Here is a 23,429-nt window from a genome sequence, read left to right on the forward strand (position 1 = left end):
TCTATCAAGATTCATGTTTCACTGTGCCAACTAGCGCTATGACTTTAGTAAAAAACAATCAATCAGCTATTCCAGGAACAGTTTGGTCCTTTATGTGCACTGGTTCCTCTCTCTTCTTTTCTTCTCAAGGCTACTTTCTCAACTCTAAATAAAAGGAGTGAAATAAAAATACTGATTGGAAGTTTCAGTATGTTTCTTAAATTTTTAATGCCCCTAGAAACCATTGATGTGATTTTGCATAGAAAATAAAAATACTTGGACTTTTTACCACATTACATTTTAAAATAATATAGTAAGGTTTAAATTAGTTATTTAATGTTAAAAATTAAACACTTTTTGTCCTAGAATTACTGAATAATATTTTTTTATGATTTAAATACCACAGAATATCTTAAATATGTTTTCTGATAGATCTGGGGCAGAAAATCCCTTCTGGACATTTGTCTCTGAAATTACACTGAGAGGAATAAACAGCTGTCGGGAATATAAATGCTAACTCATCAGAATGCTGACTCAGTGCTGTAGAAATAAAAATATGTTCATACACTGCAGAGGTAACATGTCATACAGCAACTAGTCATGTTTTATGTTGGACAACCATAAAACCAGTTGAACCAAAATGCTGGAAGAAAACTAGGGAGTAGAATAAATAGGGAAAATTTTAAGGTCCTTGTAAAGACCTGCCATATGACTGAAAAAATAGTAACCATCAAAGTCAGGATTTGCTAATCTGTCATGTTCAGTGGTAACAAACCTACTCTTTAACAAGGATTATCTCTTGAATCATCATGTGATTAAAGGCCCACTTCTGCTTTCCTTGCAATTAATAATACTAATTTTGTGGAAGCAGGATTTAGCAATGAATGGACAATCATTCTGCAATGCCATATTTATACTAAGCATCCTGTTAGAGACATTGGTCCAATTTTGTCACTAAATATGCGTTGAATGCTACTGACTTGTACTAAGATTTCTTAAGGGTAGAAATCTGTTGCAGGAGAAAATGATTGTATTTTAGTAAAATATCTGATGTTCTGCCAAGAGATGTGAGAAGATTTTTTTTTTTTTTTCAAGTAAGTTTTGTTCTGGTAATAAATTTTCTTAGGAAAATAACTGCTATCTAGGCATTATTTCAGGACATTTTATCCAGACTAAATTTATCTTTGATTCCTTGGGTCAACTATTTTGACTTCAGTTGAAGTTCTCTGCACTCTGTGGAGAAGATCTTGGCTCAGCCTGGAGTCTTGTCCAAGCAAGTAATGACCTGGACTAATAGCTCTCTGTATGTTTTATGGTGGAACAGATTACCTTACATTTCATGCATTTCTTGCTTGATATTCCAAAATTGTACATACATGTGCATGTATGTGTATATATTCCTAAAACCATTTCTAAAGTTGCTGATTTTCCTTTCATATTTCTTTACTGATCTGCATCTAACTCTTGTGCCAGACACAACCCTTACAGAATTCAACCTATACCTTATAAAAGGACAAGTGTCTAGTCCTCTGGATATACACTCTGCCATAGGTCCTGCAGCAATGTTGCAAAGGAAGAATTTGCTTTTCAAAAGTATGACCCTGGGCATTACTCAGCAATGATGGCTGTCAAAGGGAAAAAGCAAAAGACAGCAAGAAAATTTATTTTGAAATATGACATTAAAGCTAAAGATTCTTTCCACTGAAAAAACCCCACTCCTCTGCCAAAAGAGAATCTAAAAGCAGAAAATCTTAAGCACTTCATAAAATGAAATCTTTCTAAAGATAAATGATTCTTAAAGAAATCAAGATATTCATAAAGACATACTAAAGCATAGAAGCATAGACTTCCATTTTTAATTTTGTGACCTCAAGCTTAATTCCTTTATTCATTTCAACTCTTCAAGCAATCAGGATTTCTCAAGCCAGAATCTTTCCAGGCAGCAGAATTTCTCTGCTGGGCTCCCTGATCCTTTGGCATCTTTGTCATGACTTAAGTTATCATGCAGTTTCACAAGGGAGCCCCAGGTTCTGCAAAATCCAATCTAGAGGCATTGTTTTATTGCCCCAGGTAAAGTAGTCTTGTTTTGTAAACTGAGTGAAATTTGCCCTGTACTGGCATGTTACGCCTTGTGGTTCCAAATCATCCAGCTGTTACTAATTTGTTATGTAGCTAGTATCTCTTTGTGCTGTATAATCTATGAGCAGCCAACCTTTCTGCCTATTTTTATACATCAACACGCTTAATAACCTATAACACTATAAAATACTCATGCAGATATTATAGAACAAGACTGCAACTTGGACCTACTTAAGGCTTACCATAGCTTATTGCTTTTTGTTTGAGAAATTACTTAGTCGAGCATATTTCTGTATTTAGTCCTTGGACATATTTTGTTAAACATCTGTGAAGCAACTTTTAGTTACTTTAAAATAACTACCATAATTTAAACTTTTGACTTATGCTCAATATCTTTTGTCTCTTAATTAAAAAAAAAAAAATAGCTGTACCTCCCTCCATATTATTTTTTCTCTTGCAATAATCTTACATGAGAAGAATAAAAGGCACTTTATTATACTCCTAGATAAAATATCTGTGATCTTGCCTCCCAAACTTTCTGGCTTATGAAAGATTTGGTGGTTTGGAAAGATGGTTATCGCACCCAGACTTTCACATCTGGCACCAAGATCAGCATAGATAGAATGAATCTGAAGCAATTTAACCTCTCGCTCTAATTCCAGCTTCTGTTGAACAGCCTTTCTTCAGCTGTTCTGCTTCCAAATTAGCTTAGGATTTCTTATGTCATGGTAGTTCTAATCCTTCTAGTTAGGGACATGTTATCCAGTGGCAGCCCCAGGACAAGATTTTCACCTTAGTCGCATACATTCTTTCTGCAGAATTCAGAAAAAATGATGGGTTTATATGTTTATTTTGTTTTAGCAACTTCATTTTCATTGATGTTGTAACTATAGATGGGATAGTGGATTATTTCTGAAATGGGATTTTTACCTTGAGTCATCCTGCCAAACAAAACTTCATTTATCCAGACTTGGCCCATGGCTTCTGATTCTGTGGTTTAGCTGTCTTGTTTGTATTAACAGTAAACTTTGGATTTGCTACCGATCTCAGTGGGACTTTGAAAGGCTCCTCTTCTCAGACCTCTGACTGGATTACACAATTCTCTTCCATCTTTCCTCCTGACTTTCTCCTGCTCCTTTAATTTACCCCTTGCAGTCACGAAACTATAGGAGTTTCATAAATTTTCCAGGTTTCCTAAACCTTCTGTTGTGAACTTTCTGTCTGAATTTCACATTCTCTATATCCAGTTTATTCCCTACCCCTTTGGCAATCTAGTCTCCCCTGGAAACATAAACCTTGGGGAATTCTACCCTGCACAAAAGCAGTTAATGACAGTGTCTAGTCTCAGCTTCTGGCACTTCTGTTTGGGACTCTGGAGTATGCAGTAATGAAGCCTGACTAAGTATGGTTGGAGCTATGTGATATTTCTATATGATAAAAATAAAGATTGAACATCGTTATTTGGGATCAGCTCCTCAAAGAAATCTGGAACCTTAGATCTTTGCTTCTTTAAAAGTGACTTGTCTTTAAATCCAGTGAGTCTTTTAAATAGAAAATGGGGTTGATTCTCACCTAAGGTCTAACAATACATTTTTTGTGATAGCTCTCTTTACATCCAGCAAACAAAACTCCATTTTAAATCAACGTAAACTCTCTGAGCAACAGGAATTTTAAGAGTCCCAGTGCCGCAGGATAATAAAAACCTGGCACAGAGACATTGCTGTCATGGAGAAATGTTAGGTTGTTGCATTAACTAACAACAATAGATGAATGAATCTGCTTGCTTGCTTTTCTTTGCTGCCAGCCTGGTGGACTGTGATTAAGTTCTCTATTGCTGGCCAGGTTGAAGCGTTTCTTTTTGTCTTATTTGCTTATATGTCTATTTCTCTTTTGCCAATACAATCCCCATTCTATTCTTAGGTCTCCATAGATATCTCCCTATAAGTGTTACACTTGTGATAAAGAACAGTGTCAGAACAGCCACTGTCTCCCTTGGGAGGCATTTGCTCATTCTTTTTATCTGGATCACTTAAAATCTTCAAAGACCAGCTGTACCTGGGTACTAATGCTCTTTCAGAACCATATGTTTCCCTTCTGCATAAAACCCATGTAAGGGGGACGCTTACATAAAAATCTTGTTGCAAATTATTGCTGCGTGCTCCTTCTGTAAGGGATAAAGGATAAGGAACAAGCAGGAACACGATTTTAATCAACCCATGGAAGACATAAGAAATCCTGTAGGATATTTAAACATGGGTAGATCTTTCCTTTGCCTTCCCCCAACCCTCCCCCAAAGTAATGGTAAATACTGCCTGCAAATAACCTGTCTATTCAGCTAAGTAGAAATATAGGCAGCTCTTTTAGAACTAGGCACAGCTGGGTTTTGCTTGATGTGTTCCTCAGTTACAGAATGTATGTTATATATTATGCTATCTTTTGCTACACACAGCATACAGACACATGATGGTTACCTGATAAAGGAAAACTAGATTACATACACACCTATCCCACTCTGCAGTATTTTGAAACCTATCCTGCATATGACTTTTGCCCATTGGCTTCCTCTACACAAGCAAATATGCCATCATTATTAGCAGAGACATAGAAAAATAAAGGCAATATGCAGCAGGCAGGCACAAGAGGATAACTGAAATTCAGTTTCAAATTTGTCTGATTTCCTTGGTTTGTTCATCCCTTTAATATTGTTCTCGTATTCTTATGTGAATTTCCTTAGAACTTTACCAATAGTTATTACTGAAACATAGGTAAGAGGATGCGTACTCCTTCTACAAACAAATGTGAAAAAAGGAACAATATCTTTGTAAACCACCTGTAAACCTTATTCATATAACCAGAGCTCAATTATGTGTGTTTCTATTAATTATTCATAAGATTACAGAAAATTGGTATGTGCAAGTGTCCTGGTTTCAGCTGGGATAGAGTTAATTTTCTTCCTAGCAGCTGGCATAGTGCTGTGTTTTGGATTTAGTATGAGAAGAATGCTGATAACACCCTGATGGTTTAGTTGTTGCTAAGTACTGCTTCCACCAGTCAAGGACTTTTCAGCTTCCCATGCTCTGCCAGGTGCACAAGAAGCTGGGAGGGGGCACAGCCAGGATAGTTGATCCAAACTGGCCAAAGGGCTATTCCATACCATGTGACATCATGCTCAGTATAGAAACTGGGGGGGTTGGCTGGGGGGAGCGATCGCTGCTCAGGGACTGGCTGGGTATTGGTCGGTGGGTGGTGAGCAATAGCATTGTGCATCACTTGCTTTGTATATTATTATTACTATATTGTTATTATTATTACTATTTTACTTTATTTTATTTCAATTATTAAACTGTTCTTATCTCAACCCAGGAGTGTTTCTCACTCTTACTCCGATTCTCTCCCCCATCCCATCGGGGCAGGGGGAGTGAGTGAGCGGCTGTGTAGTGCTTAGTTGCTGGCTGGGGTTAAACCACAACAGCAAGTCAGGTGATGGAACTCCTCTTTTCTCGGGGTTGACAAGGATGCATAAAAATAATCATATGTACCACAGTAACTAGCAGTGTCTGGTAAATACAATGAAGTTATAGAATGAAGGAATAATATCTGGGAAGGAGTGAGTTTGTTCCTTCTGGTACTTGGCTCTATGTCAAATGCACAGCACAATTTATGAGTAACTTCAGCGCTGCTGCTAAACAAATGGAAGACAGCATTGTCACCCTGCGTAGGTGATAGATGAATTTAGTTGTTTCTAGAACACTTCCCGCAGACTGCAAAGAAAAATGATGCTTATGATATTGGAGGGGGAAGCATCAAAAAAGGAAGCACATCAAAAGCTAGCAACAGACTCTGAAAATGTCTCAAGATGTTTCAATGTTGGACCTGCAGAAGAAGCTAAGATGAAATCTACAGGGCTTTTATATGGGTCATTTCCTTACTAGCCTCTTTCTATATAATGTTAGCCAGAAAATAGCTGAAGAACAGGAATGTGTATTCAAGGGGTCTTGATAAAAAATAGCAGAAAATACTCTCCTCTTGTTCTGTCTAGTGAAGGCCAATTAAGTTCAAAGGCCAAACAGCTGGTTGCTAGAATAAAGCACGCTAATGAGATTCAGAGAAACACAAGCTGAGACAAAAGGCCATAGGAGTATGTACTGTAGGTTAGAAGTGGAATGATTTTTAAATAATGTTATATGCCAGAACACTAATGTTTATCATTGGTGCATGTTAGGTGTGTTAACAGATAAATGTTATTTGTACAGTAGTATGACAATGCATTTGCAAAGAGAAAAGCAGTGTCTTTCTAACTGATGTTCTTTGTACTGTAAAAGACCTATGGCAAAGAAAATGCAAATTAAATCTTAAGATTTTATGAAGGTTCAGGTAACTCTTGTAGCCAACTCCCCTAGAAATTCATCAGTCTCAAGGTTGGTGTTATTCACCATGATACTCCTTCAGAGAGGCTCGCATAAATTTGAAGATGACAGAAATGGGAATGAGATTCTATGCATTATATTTAATTTAATCACATTCACTCGGATTCTTAGCTATGACCTTGAATTTGGTTGTATTTGTAATATAACTCACCAGAGAGAAGCTGAGCATCAGATTTGTCAGGGGACATCAGATGTCTGCATCAAGTAGGATGAAGAGTAACTGAGAGATGACATTGGTACTATTCTGATTTTAAATCCATCAAAAGAATAAAATTCCTTGCAGCCAGAATAGCATTAGGATGCTTATATAGAACTTTTCTTCCTTGCTACTGGACAACTCTATCCTGCTGCTATGTCGGATGATTTTTCTTAGTTTGCTTTCCACCCATTGGGAATTGCTGGGATCAAAGCTGTGTAAGTCAGTTGAAAGTTTTATTCTGGTAGGATAGCACTATGTTGTCAAAATTTACAGAAGTCAGTGGGAACTGAAGGTATTTCATGCATCACCTGATCAGATAAAAGGTGCAGCACAATGCTAAGACAGAGATGCTTTCAGAAGTTGCAGTAGAAGATATCATTTAAAAATAACAGAGATTACTTAAAAGATGTGTTCACATGAAAATACAGGAAGGCAAGAGCAGAGACTATTTCTGTTCTGTTCACAGTGTAGATACCACAGTAATAACATTTCATAAATGCCCAAGACAGATGGTATGTATGTTCTTTGCATAATAAGATAACCAGAAACTTATCTATTGAAAGGAATGAATCCAATACAGTGGTGACCCACCTTAATCTTTGGCTTCAGGTTCATAGGAAACCTTCCCTCTAAACAGCTGCAGAGCTTGTGATTTATTGCCGCTGTCACAATGATGCGCACAGATCACCAGACTGAATGTGTTTTGCAGTGACTTCTTGCAAGTGGGGTATTTTTGCTTTGTTCCTGCAAACATTATGTCTTCTGTCTTCTACAGAGATCTGTGCATTTTCTTTTAGTCTCAGTGTACTCTGGTACACATTCAAACTGTCAGCGCTGCAAAAGGGTATCTCCAGCTACTGCGAGGTCACTCACAATAAGTGGAACATCATCACTTTTGGCTACATGAGCAGATATGAAGCTTGAGTTCATTATTTTAATTTGAATATTCACTGCTATTTATTTGTTCTCGTGTTTGGTGACTGCTTTATTCATTCTATTTGTTTGTCATGAAGGTCCAGGCAGTTTTGGAGGAGGAATATCACACTAGATTCATGTGAGAAATCAGCCGATTTTCTTCAGAGAAAGGAACGGAGTTCCTGTAGCATTTGTATCTTTCACTTGGGAGTGAGACGAATTAATATGTGCTCTAGCTGCTTGGACAGTTGGCTTGAAGATAAGTGCAGTGGGTTTGAGAGCACCCTTGCTCATTATCCATTAAGCAATGCTCTTTTTTGTGTGTTCTGTTTTTCAAATCTCAGTAGTGGTGCAGATGGTTCTGAGGAAGAGTTTGCACTGCTGCAACAAAATGAACAGATTTGCAGAGATGTTTAGGGTGCCAGGAGAGATCTCTCTATATGGCTTTTTTAGTTAATCTTCCAAATTTGTCCTTTGTATATTATTGAGGAATCTTCACAGAATCAAAAAGTAGGGTTCTTTAACTAAAACTGAAATAATAAAACCCAGAGCTTTATTTTCATTTTTATTGCATCCTCTCTTGCTGCTCCGAAGATTGGAGAGCCAATGAATAGCTCCCAAAAATACACAGTGCTGAGTAAGAACCAGACAGTTTCATAATTGCTTGGGTGCTCTTCACATGCAGATGGTAGGTAAATTGCTTGGTTGGCAAGAGGGCAAGCAAGCTCTCAAACCTGCTAGTGCGTAATGAGAAAAAAGATTGTAGGTTATACTGAGAAGGGTAATTACACTGCAACTGTTAACGTGGTGTATGCTGGCATTGTAGCAGTGCAGATCACAGCATGGCAGATCTCAGAACAGATACTATCCAGGTCAGCTCCAGGAAAACACTCATTAGAAATATTGCTTCCAGCGCTCACCGAAATGTATGGAGTAAACTACGCTACCAGACCCTCACACGGTATAAAATGATGACTTCAGTGTGGCCTTGTTATTTTATGCCAGCTGAGTACACCTGACCCTAACAGGGTCTTGCTTTTTCTTCAGATGCTCCAAGCAAAAATGTTAAATAATAAGAGGCAAAGGGCAAGGACAGAGAGTGTATTAAAATATAACTTCATTTCAAATCTTTTGCTGATTCATTTTTGGAACATGTTAGGAAGTAGAAATATTTCAGTATTGTAGAGTACTAATGCAATGATCAATTTTAAGTTAGATGAATAAAATCTTGTACAACAGTATTGTACATACTTCTGTTATTTTAATGTCTAAAACCAACCAAGAGAAACTGAACTGATCAAAAAAATGTTATATAAACTGCCATAACAGCAAAAGGTGATTTAAGTCTATTTACCTTACCAGACAAAATCTTAATAGTGCATTATTTACTTTACCTTATTCTTTTGCTTAAAACCAACCAACCAACGAAAACACTTCACACCCCACAACTCCTCAGACCCAAAACTTTGTGCTCTGTGTTAAGCGAAGAGGAGTAAGTTGATTAATTCTCCCCTTTTTCCTTTTTGCTGTTGATGTGTTTTCTCCAGAATGTAAGGCCTTATGCAATTTGATAGTATAACATCAGGAATGCCATAAAGGCAGTTTTATTTTTATACTGGGGCAATTAAAAAAAAAAAATTGGTCTACTCACAGCAAATTTGGAGCCAGATCATCTATGCCAAAAGTAGCAATAACTGCAGTGTATAAGAGAATCTAGAATTGATTGTGTCTTCTCTGAAGCAGAGGACAGAAAATTGCTTATTTATTATAAAAATCGGGTTTGTAGCAAGATTGTTTATCTGCACAGGAATTTTTATCATTTATAAATAACTTACTGGAGTCTGGAAAAGTCTTGACACCAGTTAGTAAAAGAAGATGGAGGACTGTAAATCCCTTATGTAGTCAGTGAAGTAAAAAAAAAAAAAAAAAAAAGCTTGATATTCTAAAACATCTGTATCTGGAATGAAGAGATCTGTTCTTTATTTCGTATTAGATGGTCTTGAAGGAAATTAAAGAGAAAAAATGGTTTATATGCTTAATTTCCATATTCCTGAAAGAATGTGATCCAGCTGTTGATTATTTTAATGACATATTTAAATTTTTTATCACATTGTTTTATTAAAAAGATTTTATATTTATTTGGACCAATATTTTCAAAGTTGAATAAGGATTTGGGATACCCAGTCAGACATATAGTATATTGTCTGAAGTTAGGCTCTCTGAAATGGAAACATTTTAAAAACTTTGGCTCAAGAGCTCCTTTAAGCTGATTTTTCTATCTTCCGTACATATATATATTTTCTTTTATATATACACCCCCCCTACCCCCGCCACCAAACACCCACACACACTTAATGGGAGAACTTTATCTCCCTGGAAAGTTACAAATGCTACCTCTGCTGTTTTCTTAAAATTAAAAATTCAGTGACTAAAAGACCAGATCTTGCACTCTTAACAGCATGAATAGGTTCTACTCTTGAAAATAGTCATATTGGATTTTTGAAAATTCTGTAGATATGAACTGTAACCTGCTCCCATATTTTGAATCTAACCAAATGTCTCCAATAGGATAGGATACCATGTCACTAGGGCATGGCATGAGCTAATTACTGATGAAAGCAAAAGTGGCATTGTAGGAAACAATCCTTCAACCTGTTGTGTTGAAGCTGATTCTTTCACCAGGTGTAGTCCCAGATACTCACAAAAATAGTTCCCTGCAACATCAAAACTTTTGTTACTAGGTTTAGCTATCATTTTTGGTTAGCTTTTCATTTTTTAATTCCTACCTGCTAGGCTTACTGTATGTATCTTAAATTTTATGATCTATTGGGATTTACAAGAGACAGGTATATAATAACAGTATAATCACTTGGGAAACAGATCTGCAGTCTGCACCAAAATTTCATGTACGTTTCCCTACACTGGAATTACAGGAACATTTGGTATGTATTAATATTGATAAATATTGAGCACTTACAGGCCTGAAACCATAAATTCAAATTCCTTCACCCATGTTGTAGAAATCTTGTTTATCACTATTTTATCATTTATACTCTTTGTTTTCATTTTATTTTTTATTCAGACAGGACAATGAAATAAGTAGCTTGTAGTCCTTTAGTTTTTTTCTGTTTGTATGTAGTTCCACTTCTCTCTGTCCTAGACAAGTGTAATACTTGACTGTTACTAACCCTTCTGTGTTGAATTGTTAAAGTTTTGTCAAGAAAAAAAAAATCTGATTAAAATCAGGTTTGGTGTGATTTTAAAAAATTTGAATAATTAGCATAAACAATATCCCTGTAATGAGCTCCACTAACATTTTTGTCTTCTTTTCATAGTAGAATGCTGTATACTTGCCTCTAATTATAGTAAATCCTATTACATTAATTTTCATTGTACTAGTAATCTGATTAAAATAGTATAACGTTAACAGTCATATACATAGTAATGAGAACAGCTTTCTTCCTGAAAGTGAAAAATGGTTTTCATATTTGTAGTAAGCGTGCAAATATAAAACTAGACATATAAAACAGTCTTCAACTAGGATTCTGAACAATTGCAATACATTGATGAAACATCCAGTTGGCCTTCAGGCTTTGTATCGCATGGATGTGGAAACAGTCCTATCAATATTTAATCAAAGATATTAATGAAGCTAAATAACGGCCTGAATTACTACTGATTTATAAAATGAGGCATGCGTATAATTTTTGGCAGGAGAAGCTCCTTACATTTTAGTAATACTCTCTTGTTTTGATCCATTTATCCTCATGTGTACAGCTACCATGCATAGAACTCAGTATTCAACTAAAAAAATGTAAAGGAAATGTAAGGAAGTAGTCTTTCTAGACAACTGATTACAGTCTTACGAATTGGTCCTCATTCCCAATTTTTCACAGTGGTTCTATAACATGTCTACCACAACAGTTCAGATATACATTTTTTTTTTTTCTCAGCCTCCAATATTCCAGATTTTTGTTCTTCAGAATTCCACACCCTTGCTTCAGGGAACCAGCATTATCCCCTGCTTTTCACAATCTTTCCTTCTCTCTTAAATATTGTGTGCTTGGAGGCTTCCTCATCAGACATAACATCTAAAAATGAAAGCTATTGGTGACTCTATATCCCAGAATGATAGCAAGGTCTGCTCATACCTCACCTCAGAGTTACATACTCTCACAGTTCTAGCAATACGCAGTTAGCAAGACTAATTAATTAGATCTTTGTGTACTGAGATTGTGATGTGTTGCAGATGGCAATCTATTTCTCAGAATCTTTTCTGGGAAGTGATGTTACTTACGCTTCTTTTTCTTTTGCATCTCACATTCACATTGTATGCTTGCCTATTTCTTCCCTCCAGTAGTTTTCTACATGAATAAGCTGTATCAGAGAGCACTGATGGAACTCATGCATATGCCTATTTTTTTCTACATTAAGCTTATTTTATCCTGTGAGATGGTCATGCTTGTCAGGCATAATGTGATATTTGGATAATTTTGACTTAAGGTGTTTTTTCTTTTTCTTTTTTTTTTTTTTTTTAAGAGTAAAATCTTAGAATTACAAGTTTGCAAGAAAAGGGTAAATGTAAAAGTACTGGATAGTGGCAGCACAAGTCCACTTTGTTCTAGCCTGAATTCTTCACTTTAATAGTATTCTTATTTTTGCATTAACCTAAAATTTGACAGTAATAGTATAAAGCAGCTCCACATCAGACCTGGTAGAACAGCACTAACACTATTTGTACAGGAAGCCATTGATAAATAACCCTAACTGTAGTGAAACAGGGATACTTGCTTGCAAGTTTCTTGTAAATATTTCAATTGCTTAACCTAGCAAACCCTTTCTTCTTGATAATCCATAGTCAAATAAAAGTTAGTTATTCAGTATTCTTCTTCTTCTGAGAAAACACGGTGAACATTCTTTCCTTCCAAAGCAAAATTATTTACCTCTTTTTATTTTGGCAGCTCAAATGAATGACCAAGGTAAACTGTTTCAGAAAATGCAAGTTAGTTCTAAATGACTGTGTCAGTTTATTACCATACCCACTTAGACCCATAGTTTTCTACCACCAGTCAAGCTAGCCTGTCATGAAGACACTTCAAAGAAATGTGAATTCAAAGTTCCCCTTTTGCAGATGGTCAATTGTGCAGTGAAGTGTGATAGGAAAATTCCTCTGAGTGTTTTTGTTTCTTTTTTATGATGGTACTGTATGTATCTTTATAGATCTTCACATAACATGGAATTTATGGAAGAAACAGTAATAGACCAAAAAAAGGCTTTGCATTATATACAATAAATACATTAATGTGGGTATAGAAAAGCCCTACTACATCAGAAAAAGTCACAGAATTATGTACTGTAAATGCATAGATAGGAAACACAAGAACACATGCACACTTTTTTCTTACTTTTGAGGAGGGGAAAAAATAACTCCCGGAGTCACTGCATCTGACATACTTATAGATTCTAAGGAACTCTTTTGCCTTTGACAGGTATGATCCCTTTCTTTTTCTTTCTGGAAAGAAAATGGAAGATGTATGAAGCTTACACATGACATTGAAATGGCAAGAAAGTGTTTCAGTAGCTTTCTTGCCTGAAGGATCTGCATTAATGCTCTTAGTTAACATAAATCTTTATTAATATTATGACTATAATTGAGTAACTGTACAAATTAACAGAATAAAATATTACTAACAATGACTGCAGAAAAAGAACCTTCTTTAGTAAGCAGGAAGATTTAGATTAGAGTAGAGATGGAGATCAGTCATCTAATGTCATGTTTTAATGTCAGTGTTGTATCAGTTTCTGGAATGTTGCCACTTTACCAACTGAACTGTGTAATAAAAAGTTCTCAAATCATATTAAATGACACAGAAGCATAGAATATGGCATGTGTATCAGGATTTTTTTTATCAATCCCTGGAGTAAAGTCAGCAAGGGGAACAGGTATATCCTAGGAATAAACAAAATGTTAATTCTTCAGCATACACAGTAGCACAGTATTGAGAACTACATGGAATGGACAACGTAACGTTACGAAAAGTCTCTGTTACATGCAGAGTAAAGCTAAAATTAAAACTATTCTAAAATGCAAATAAAAGATACTATTTAATATGCCATAAAACCAGCAACAAGTTTATTTAATGTTTGCTTTAGTTCTAATACAATTTTGACAACCTAAAGATGAATGCAATCAAAGGCTTAAAATGCGTCATCAAGGTCTAATCTACCCCCAAAAGTTGCTGATGCAGCCATTACAGTACTAATACAGATGCCATTTATTCTGCTAAGATTATTTTTTTCTTTTTGCCAGACAGTGTGGCTTATGCAGGTTTGCTGAACAAAATAAGCTACATCAGCAAAACAGAATATTTTTGCTTGTTCACTAGCACAGCTATGCCAGTTGAAGGTATGGTTTCTTTTTCCTCACATTACTGCAGAAAAACTACATTATCTGAACTAACTTAAGCATAGCCAAGACTTTAAAAAGTGCATTTCTGTAATGTCTCCAAAAAGTCTTTTGAGTCAGACCTAAATTTCTCCTTCTCCTGTGAGCTCAGTCAAGACTGAGTGATGCAAGTGGGAGTTTGAAAATGATGGCACCTAGTGACAACTGGCACTACAGGTATGTGTGACGGGCTAATGATAAAGGAAAGCAAGATAAGGTTCCGCAATCCCTGTTCTAGTGACAGGCTTACTGAAATAAAATCTAAAATCCGCAGAAGTAAACAATGCTGTAAAATCTTGCTACCTGGAATCTCATATATATTCTAACAATATTAAGGGTGAAAAAAAATGAGAGGCACAACTTCGGATGAAAACAGCCTTACACCACAATTACACTCCCTTATCCTTAGCTGTCGACGGGAGCTCCCAATGTACAAGTGCCTCAGTGGCACCCTCTAAGTTGCAGCCAGTCAGTCTCCCATGGCTGACGACGGCCTACTCTCCACCTAGAAACACCAAGGCATTGGCCAAGATTAGATCACACACACTGTCATTAAACTCCACCTTCTCAGGGTCCATCCGTCTATCTTCTAGATACATCACTGTCCTAGTATAAACATACTATCATGAGCAGAGCTTGTGCCAACCACACATCCATTCAAGTGCAGCTAGTCACACATCGTATTGTAACTGTCTGAAAGAGCAGTCTGTTCTTCTGAGCCAAGAAGTGCATTGGAAGGTCATTGTGGGGACAGGCTTCAGAAGAGGCAGGGGCATTGGGGACTGTTAGCAGTGGATAGATTATAGAGTTTGTTTTGAGGTGAAGTCTGCAGTTAAGTTACCTAAGCAAATAAAATTAAGAAATTAGTATGGTTCTGCTTGGTTTTGTACTGAAAAAAACTATGAAACAACTATATAAACCTGAAGTAATCTAACAGGAATTAAATTGTTTTTAAAATGCACACTAGGTTCAAAAAAATGTAAGCAGCTTTCAGCTTTCTGTAGTGAAGGAGAGTGTATCTTGTCAGACAGAATGAGTTTGCATCGAAAACAGCAAATATCATCAGACTGTCTCTCTTGCAGGGATATCTACTGTATAAATTTTGGACTTAGCTCAGCCAATGGGTCCACACGGGCCTCAGAACTAACAGTGGGATGTCTGGATGCTTATCCTAATCTGGAAACTGATGATTGACTCCTGTTAAAAATAGGCTGTTCATTCGAAAGGCAAGACAGACAGGATCTTTTTACTCTTGCAGCTATATAAAACATAGGTGCTTAAAGTAAGATGTTCTGAAAGGCCATATATAATGGAGCAGGACTAAGGAGGAAGAGGTATGAAAGAAACAGAATAATGCCAATTGAAATCAGAGGATAAAATTTCTTCATTAATATCCGTTTTTTGTCTCTGTAATGCACATCAAGAAGTATGGAAGATGATATCATCTTAAACGTACAAAACAAGTTAATTTGTTCATACCACACTGATAAGAGTATAATCATTGGAAACTATAGAGCTAAATCTGGAATAACTGTAATTATTTTGCAAATTTAAATAGATTTAGGAATTCCTATTGAATTAAGAATAGGAATCACATTACAGACTTTTAAAGAAGTTGAATAAAGATTTGAATATACAAAAAGGCTCCATCGTAAGTCTTCATGTAAGGTATTGTTGGTGCATTTCTTAACTCTTGTATATATAGATACTTAAAATAAATTTATGTCCCAAACCTGCTACTGTAAAATGGGAAAGCAATGTTTTGGGACTCACTAATAGAGAGTCCTTTTACAAGGTAAAGAACTCTGAAAGCTTACCTGCTTCTTCCAGGTTTATCAGTTTTCAAATAAACTCTGCTTCCTTTGTATCCTTAGATTGTCTTATCTATGAAATTTCTACCACTACAACCAAATTTTTCTTTCAACAATTTCTATATGAGATAAGAATAACATGTATTTTTCTGACAGGTGTAACATTAAAACTAAAATGTGACATTCAAACTAATACAGTCTCATCATTCTTTTAGTCAGCATTTCCTACCATTTCAAGGTGTAAATGATTTTAATAGGATTGCTGAAGTGTAAATGAATATTTCAATTACAATGTAGCTAGCATTCTACTAATGATGGTGAGAATAAAATCCAGCCCACACTAATTCTCTTATAACTTACGTGGGCAACAAGCGTTTTTTCAGTCAGCTAACGATGACTAGATACACAAAACGAGAAAGCAATGTGTTGGTTTTACAGTTTTTGTTTTTAAGGCAAGGTAAGATCTCTACAGGTTTTCAAACTGATTTGATGTTCTATCTATATAGAAGATATAGACTTTCCAGTTAGTACGCTACTAGCATCAGGTACAAAAATTAATTCCTCCTCCTTAACCTTCCTAATCATTTCAAGTTAACCATCCCTCATTGCTTTCAATGCTTGGTATCTCCAAAGACAAAGAACCCATTAATGGTATCCTGAGGCTCTAGATGTGCAGGCTTATACCGGGCAGCAAGTTGGCATTTGAATTTTTAAATCGTTTGTGACACACTTTCAGGACATTTGTATACATCTCAGATTTCTTGGCTGAAAATGCAAAGCCATTTATCTCATTAACTATAGTAATACAACTATTACGTTTCTAATGAAAATCTGTTGTGCTTGAAAGTAATATATTTGTCTTCTCTGCTTCCTGCGTAATGAACAGGCCTAGGTAGAATGTAGCCTACTACAGTCTTGAGCTGTATATTACATACAAAAAAAGAAGAAAAATCATCACTGAAATGCTCATCTCTGAGCCATAAAGCGACAATGCTGTTCTCAGTATTTTTCCTAGCTGATAGTGCCACCTTAGGACCTCAGCCCTGGGTAAGTATTACAATTCATACTATTTACATTACAGCATCTTAATGAAAAGTTGTCACTTCAGCATGGATTTGTTCATATCTGCATTCTGCAAAACGTACACACTTAAACAGGATATCTCTAGCCAAAATATTTCCCACCACTATTGATCAATGTGTCAGCTAAGTGCTACCCTTCATTTCAGGGATGTTTGCACTGAGGAGGGTCTCTGATTGTACGGTACCATCTTTTAGAATTAATTCCAGAAGCACTTGTCAAACGCCACAGTCTTCTGCTGCTCTCAGTGCGGAGCTTGAGGAGGAAGACAGAAAACAGATTAAAAGTTGTAATGATAATTGTGTCACACCTAAGGCCACCATACAGTTATGTGTTCAGGTATTTTGGCTGAAGTAGCCAGAAGGTGGGCACCCCTCTGAAAACATTTAATACTTCTAGTTTGGCTTAATCACCATCTTATTTTCAAACACACTTTAGTTGCTTTCCTCACGCAGAAAGAAAAAAAAGGGGGTGGGGGTGGGGGGGGTGGGTGTTGTCTTCTCTTCCCTGTGGCCTCACCGGGGAGGCTGGGCGGGAAGCGCCTCCGCGGCTGCTGCGCTGTCCCGCCGGTCGCCCGCCTCCGCTCCTCACCTCGCCTCACTCCTTCACCCCCAACTCACCCTCACCCTCGCCTCACGCCTCCTTTCACCTTCATCCTCAGCTCACCTTTACCTCACCCCGCCCCGCCGCTCACCTTCGCCCTCACCGCCTCCACAGGGCCACCCCGGCGGGTGGTGAGGCGTTTGCCTCCGCAGCTTGGTTACCGCTAACCCACAGCCGACATTGTTAGCTGGGGGGGGGGGGGGGGAGATGATTAAAATAACATTGGGCTATTCTGGGCGCTAATGGGATGAGAGGCGAGGCCAGCGAGGCGGCGGGGAGCGCTGCGCGACAGCCGGGCTGCGGCATGGCGCCCCTCTGATGGCGGGAGGGCAGCGCGGCAGCTGCGCTACATGGGCGGGGGCGGGCTAGCCCAGGTAATAACCGGGAAGGGGAGCGGGGCGGGAGCGCCCCGGCAGCGGGCGGAGATGGCGGGGGAGGCCCGCTGGCCCGGGGGGGAGGGGAGGAGAGGAGCGGCCCGGCCCGGCCCGTGGGGCGAGGGGGAGGCCGAGGGCCTAGCGCGGGGGGGAGGCGGTCGCCAGCAGGCAGCCCAGGTGAGGAGGAGGAGGAGGAGGCGAAGCGGGGGCCGAGCGGCCCGGTCGGGGGCAGGAGCGGGGCGGGCGGCGGGAGCGGGAGCCCCGCAGCGGGTCGGGGGCAGAGCGCGAGGTGCGGGGGGCTGAGAGCAGGGGAGCGCGAGGGCGGCGGGGGGAGGAGAGGAGCGCGGGCCCGGGGGAGGGGAGGGCAGGGCAGAGCGCGGCGGGAGGCGGAGGAGGAGAGCGTCAGCTGGAGCGGGGATAGCGGGAGCGCGGCGGGAGGCGGAGGAGGAGAGCGTCAGCTGGGGGCAGAGATAGAGGGAGTGCGGCAGGAGGAGGAGGAGGAGAGCGTGAGCCGGGGGGGCAGAGAGAGAGGGAGCGCGGCAGGAGGAGGAGGGGAAGAAGCGCGACGCAGGGACGGCAGATGCCTGGAAATAAAAATTTGATGATTGCATGCAGCGGCTGGAGAGACTCTGTCGGTGGCGGCGGCGGGGACGAGGCAGGGACAGGGGGGGCGACGGCAAAATGAAGTATCAGAAATACCTGACTGTCTTGCAGATGGCCATAGGGGTGACCGCCTCCAACAGGGGCAGTCTGATGCCCTTAAAGAGGAAGCTGTGGTGAGTAGGCACAAACGGGGCTGGCGGCACTGCGGGCCGGGCCGGGCCGGGCGGGGAGCGCAGCGCTGCGCTGGCCGAGCGCGGGCCGCGGTGGGACGGGCGCGGGGGGGGGGGGGCGCCCCCTCAGGGGTGAGGGGCGCCGGGCCGAGAGCCGTGAGGGGCGCAGGGCGAGAGCGGGCCTGCGGCTCCCGGCGGGCACCTCCGGGGCGGAAAGTTCCCGGCGAATTCACCGCCAGCCGTGTGGAAAACGCCGGGAGGCGGCGGCGGCGGTGCCGGAGGAGCTGTCCGCGCCTCGCCTCGCCCGCCCGCTCGCCCTCGGGCCCGCCGGCGGACACCGGCTGGGCGCTTTCCGCGGCTGGCGGCGTGGTTCCCGCTCAGGGCTCACGGGAGCTGCCCTGCGCTTTGAGGGGGACCCGCCGGCGCGGCGGACGCTTGTCGGGGCACGGCGATGGCAGCTTCAGCCGAGGGGCGCGGGAGCAGCTCGGGCAGGCTCTGCCGCGGGCCTGAGAGCCCAAAGCGTCGCCTCCGGCTGCAGCGCATTCTCCTCCCGCCCCGGGCTGTGCGGAGAGCAGGGCTCTGGGTTTCCCAGCCCCTGCTTCTGCTGACAGGTGTATTTAAAAAAACGGGAGAGGGGAGATACAAATCCGATAGGTTAGTGAGCGACAGAGGTAGTTCTGTTCATACATACTGATCATTTTTATTTAAAGCCTGCTTTTCTGCTGACTTATTTCCACTGTTTCTGTGCTGAACTGATTGTGTGCTGAACTGATTTTTCTGGATGAATCAACAATATATTATGAAAAATGTATTAAAGTATAATGGTGTAATGTGGGTGAGTAGGGCAGCGACAAGCATATGGCACTGCAATACCCGGTCACTCGTGGACTTGTAAGAGCCTGCTGTTAGCTTGAGCGAAGCAGTGGGATGTGTGTCATCATCAGGAGAAATTCTAAGGAGAAGATCTGTGAACTTGTGAAGTCAGATTTTCTGGGAGGAAAATATCAAGAACAAATTTGTACACTGAGAATTTCTTATCGATAAAAGACCAAGAGCGGTATTTAGGTGGTAATGGTCATACGGTTTTCTTTCACTGTACTTACACGTTGCTAGTGAAGGAAAATGTCACAGAAGGCATGATAGGTCATTTCATTTAAAAATAGATAGTTCACAAATAGGCATGTTTCAGTTGTAATAAAGCTGGGCCTTACATGAACTGTAGAATGTGGGGGCTTTTTTCTTTTTTCTTTTTTTCCACATTGCCAGCTAGTGTAGACAGTGTCAAGGAAATACATCACTTGAAGAAACATGATGTGGGACTAGTAAGCTTTCTGTCATTAATTCCAAATCTTGCTATTCCTTGCAGATAAGAACACAATTTGGCAAATCTGTTCATCCTAACTGTCATGTACAAAATCAAATGTAGTCTTAGACAATAATATGTTGTCATACAGATAAGTTTTATTAAATTCAATCAAAGGTTTTTATAGTGTATTCAGTGGTTTGATTTTGATTATGTAAGTTACATAAAGTGTACCATACCTATTTTATTCTCCCCAAATGCCACTCCTGTCTGTGTGCGGCAGTGTATGTATTAGTGTGTTACTTCTTTTAAGGAGTTTAATTATGGGTAATATAATGATAACAATTGTTCTATTTCATACTTCCTTTGTCTCCTTGGAAATGTTTTCTCTGCTGGCATGTTACAGTGAAGCTATATATATTTTCATACTTTAAAAGTAAGTCTGAAAGGACCCGATCCAACTCCTACTTTGTCTTTGGTTGGACTTAGATCAGCTCTATATTGCCTAGTTTCATGGTGAGATTCTGTGCTTTTTGAGGTACAGCAAAGCAATATAGTGGATCCCCACTAATACATACTGTAAGCATTGCATTTCATAACATTCGTAACTGGACATCATGTTGCTGCAATGCTGTGTGAAGACTTAGTTGACTAAGAGTGTTAAGGAAAAATAATAATTATTTTTTTTAACTTTAGATGTATGAATTGCTTGAGCATTTGAAAGCATGTCTCTGGGATATTCTTATTAATAGGTGACATGCTATTATGTAGTGAAGAAGAGTATGTTGCTGTTACTGAAATCAATGCAATATTAGTGTATATTTCCAACACATGAAACAAAAGTGTATTCCAGTACTGTGTCACTGGAAATCTCAAAAACACCTAAAGAAAATGTGTAGATCAAGTCAGTCTATAATCAGAGGATACTTTTTAATCTCTTTTTATTTACTTATTTTTAAAAACTTTCAACATTCTGTTTAAGAGATCAGATTCATAAATTCTTTGATGTGTTAATACATATTGTAAGTGGAAGCAAAGACATGATTTAATAGAAAAGGGTTAAAATACTCATATTTTTGTTGGTGGAGATAATCCACCTGAATCCTACTGAAAGAAAATGAAAAAGGTAACAGCAATGTTTTATTTCTTTATAGAGCATCTGTCACTCTAATTTTCTCCCACTTCTCCCCCAAAATGCAAGTCCTATTCCGTGATGCATGAAAGCAGAGCTACAAATGACAATAAAAAAAGATGGACACCGATGTCTCATGGTGGGTTAAGAATAAATTGGTGTAAACTAGCTGGGAATAAAACAGACAATTGAACAAACAGAAGGAAACTATGACACAGGCTTACAGTGGGAAGTGGTGGAGCCAGAAACTTACTTATGTTTAAAGTGGAACTTGATCATTTTATGATGAGGTTTATGTGGGGCAGTAGAGTTTTGGACTCGGTGATGGAGGAAGTTGCTGGAGTCCTGAACTGCTGATTCAGACCCTTTCCTGTGTTTGTGCAGCATTGTAATCTAGTATGTAGGAACCTAAATGAGAGGAGTAGGATGTTTTTAATCATCTTGCTGGGGAGATAGTATTTGGATACACAACCCACCACCATAGTGCTGCTAATACAGGTAGAGTGCAGAAGGTACTAGCATTTGCTAAGGTGCTCAAGAAAAACTAATTGCTGACCTGGGAGCACCTTGAAACAGTAAATTGATATAAATGTTTACTGAAATCCCAATATGTGCAACCTGAATGCTTTTACAGTAGGGAAATGCTCAATCACATAATTAAGGCGAACTACACAAGTAGACCATAATTTCTTGTCACACTGAATATTATGTTTCTGTGCTGCAAGAAGGAGCAGGCAAAACCAGAACAAACAAACAAACAAAAGGAACAGGATATTCTAGCAACTCTAATAATTCTTCTCACCAGTATTCCCTTCTGTTTCTTACAGCACTCGTCTCTGCTTTGAAAGGCTTCCTCTGCTTTGGCTTGCTCCCCTTGGTGCAAGGGAGTGCAGAGTCATGAAATAAGACAAAAAGCTCGGTTAGTGATAAGCTTTCATTGTGAAGAATATTACGGAAATGGCTGAGGCTATTCCGTATTTACATTTCCTGCATCTTTTAAGAATGATTGGTAGTTGTCTGAGGCAATCTAGGTTACAGAAAAGAATGCAGATGCAATGCACTACAGAATTGGAATTTTGACAGGATCCATTTCCCCTGTTTGGTGCTATTATTAAAAGAATGTGCGAGACAGAAGCCTGGATGTTAAATGATAGCTGCTTCTTGTAAGATATTGCACAGGCACATTTATTTTCAAGCATAGGAGTAAACTTATTTGAAATTAGTGAGGAGTAACCAGCATGTCTGGAATTAGGCACCAATCTAAAAAGCTTTGTTGAGTGACAGTCTTTGTATTCAGGCTGGGGCTTGGATGCAGAAGGATGCATGTTTTATCATTAGGACCATCCCTAGGGAGAGAAGTGCCACTGTTTGTTTATGTTCCAAGTAGAGTCATATTTAGAATAATCAAATAGTGGAAAATGTCACTTTAGTATAGGAGAAAGAAAGCATCAAAGATTGAACCTCTTGGGTGTCTCTACAGAACTATGTGGAAAAATACAGATCTTCTGAATGGATGTTTTCTATTTTTGATTACTGGTTCCTGTTAATATGTGTTTGAAGTGGGGATAAGAATTTCAGTTTAGCCCATTGTAAGGATTTATTCATGTTGCAAATTCATAAATACATTTTTTTCTTATGAAGGCAGGATACTGTGCTTAGAACTGAAGATACTTGCAGAGGTGCACAAGAATTTAGCATAGCAGCTGACTGCTCAGTGTCCCTAGTCATTGTTTCAAACTTGTGTTTTTTTCTTCCCAAACAAATAGTAATATTGAGCAACTATAACTGTTAGATCTCCCAGTCTGATCAGTGGGAGTAAGTTTCAGCTTTTCCACCCTTATGTTTGAGCTAGAAGGCATACTAATCACATTGAGCTGAGTCCAGCTGATGTCCTCACTTTCTGTAGTATTGAGGAAGCCTGTCTTCTGAAGGAGGATATATAATTATGGAAATTTTATACATCTCTCAACTGAGATCTGTGTAACTACTAGAGGTAGAAGTTTCTAAGAAGTTTGACTTGTGTGTTGTGAAACCATTTGTAATAATAATTTGCTTGAAGTACCTTTTTTATAATATAGGCAAACAACTTGCAGTATATAAGTGTAATAATTATGTCACCCTTATAAGTCTTGTTGAGGCTATACAGTTGTCAAAAACTTGTCCTCTCTTCATTAACTCTAGCGTCAATACTACGCTCAGAAAACAAATACAGAAAATGTGTCATTTCAAGGCTTGTTTTTTAAATATTCTGATGTTGTCTTTTATAAAATTGTTCAGAACTCTAATCACAAAACAAGAAGAGAATTTTT

At 39.1% G+C, this 23,429-nt stretch overlaps 1 protein-coding gene across 3 annotated transcripts in view; it reads left to right on the forward strand.

Moving 5' to 3' along the window:
* Positions 1 to 23,429, forward strand: part of TJP1 (tight junction protein 1) — a 198,704-nt gene that overhangs the window by 15,157 nt on the left and 160,118 nt on the right. For 2 of the 3 annotated variants that reach the window (XM_075714664.1, XM_075714665.1), the window contains exon 1: positions 18,522 to 18,688. The exons of the other annotated variant lie outside the window; for it this stretch is intronic. In XM_075714664.1, coding sequence (XP_075570779.1) covers positions 18,522 to 18,688 — 167 coding nt within the window. Of the gene's footprint in view, positions 1 to 18,521; positions 18,689 to 23,429 lie in introns of those variants that run through there. 3 annotated transcript variants of the gene reach the window in all.

The sequence above is a fragment of the Pelecanus crispus genome, chromosome 7 (assembly GCF_030463565.1).
Source record: "Pelecanus crispus isolate bPelCri1 chromosome 7, bPelCri1.pri, whole genome shotgun sequence".
In the NCBI taxonomy this organism is placed as follows: Eukaryota; Metazoa; Chordata; class Aves; order Pelecaniformes; family Pelecanidae; genus Pelecanus; species Pelecanus crispus.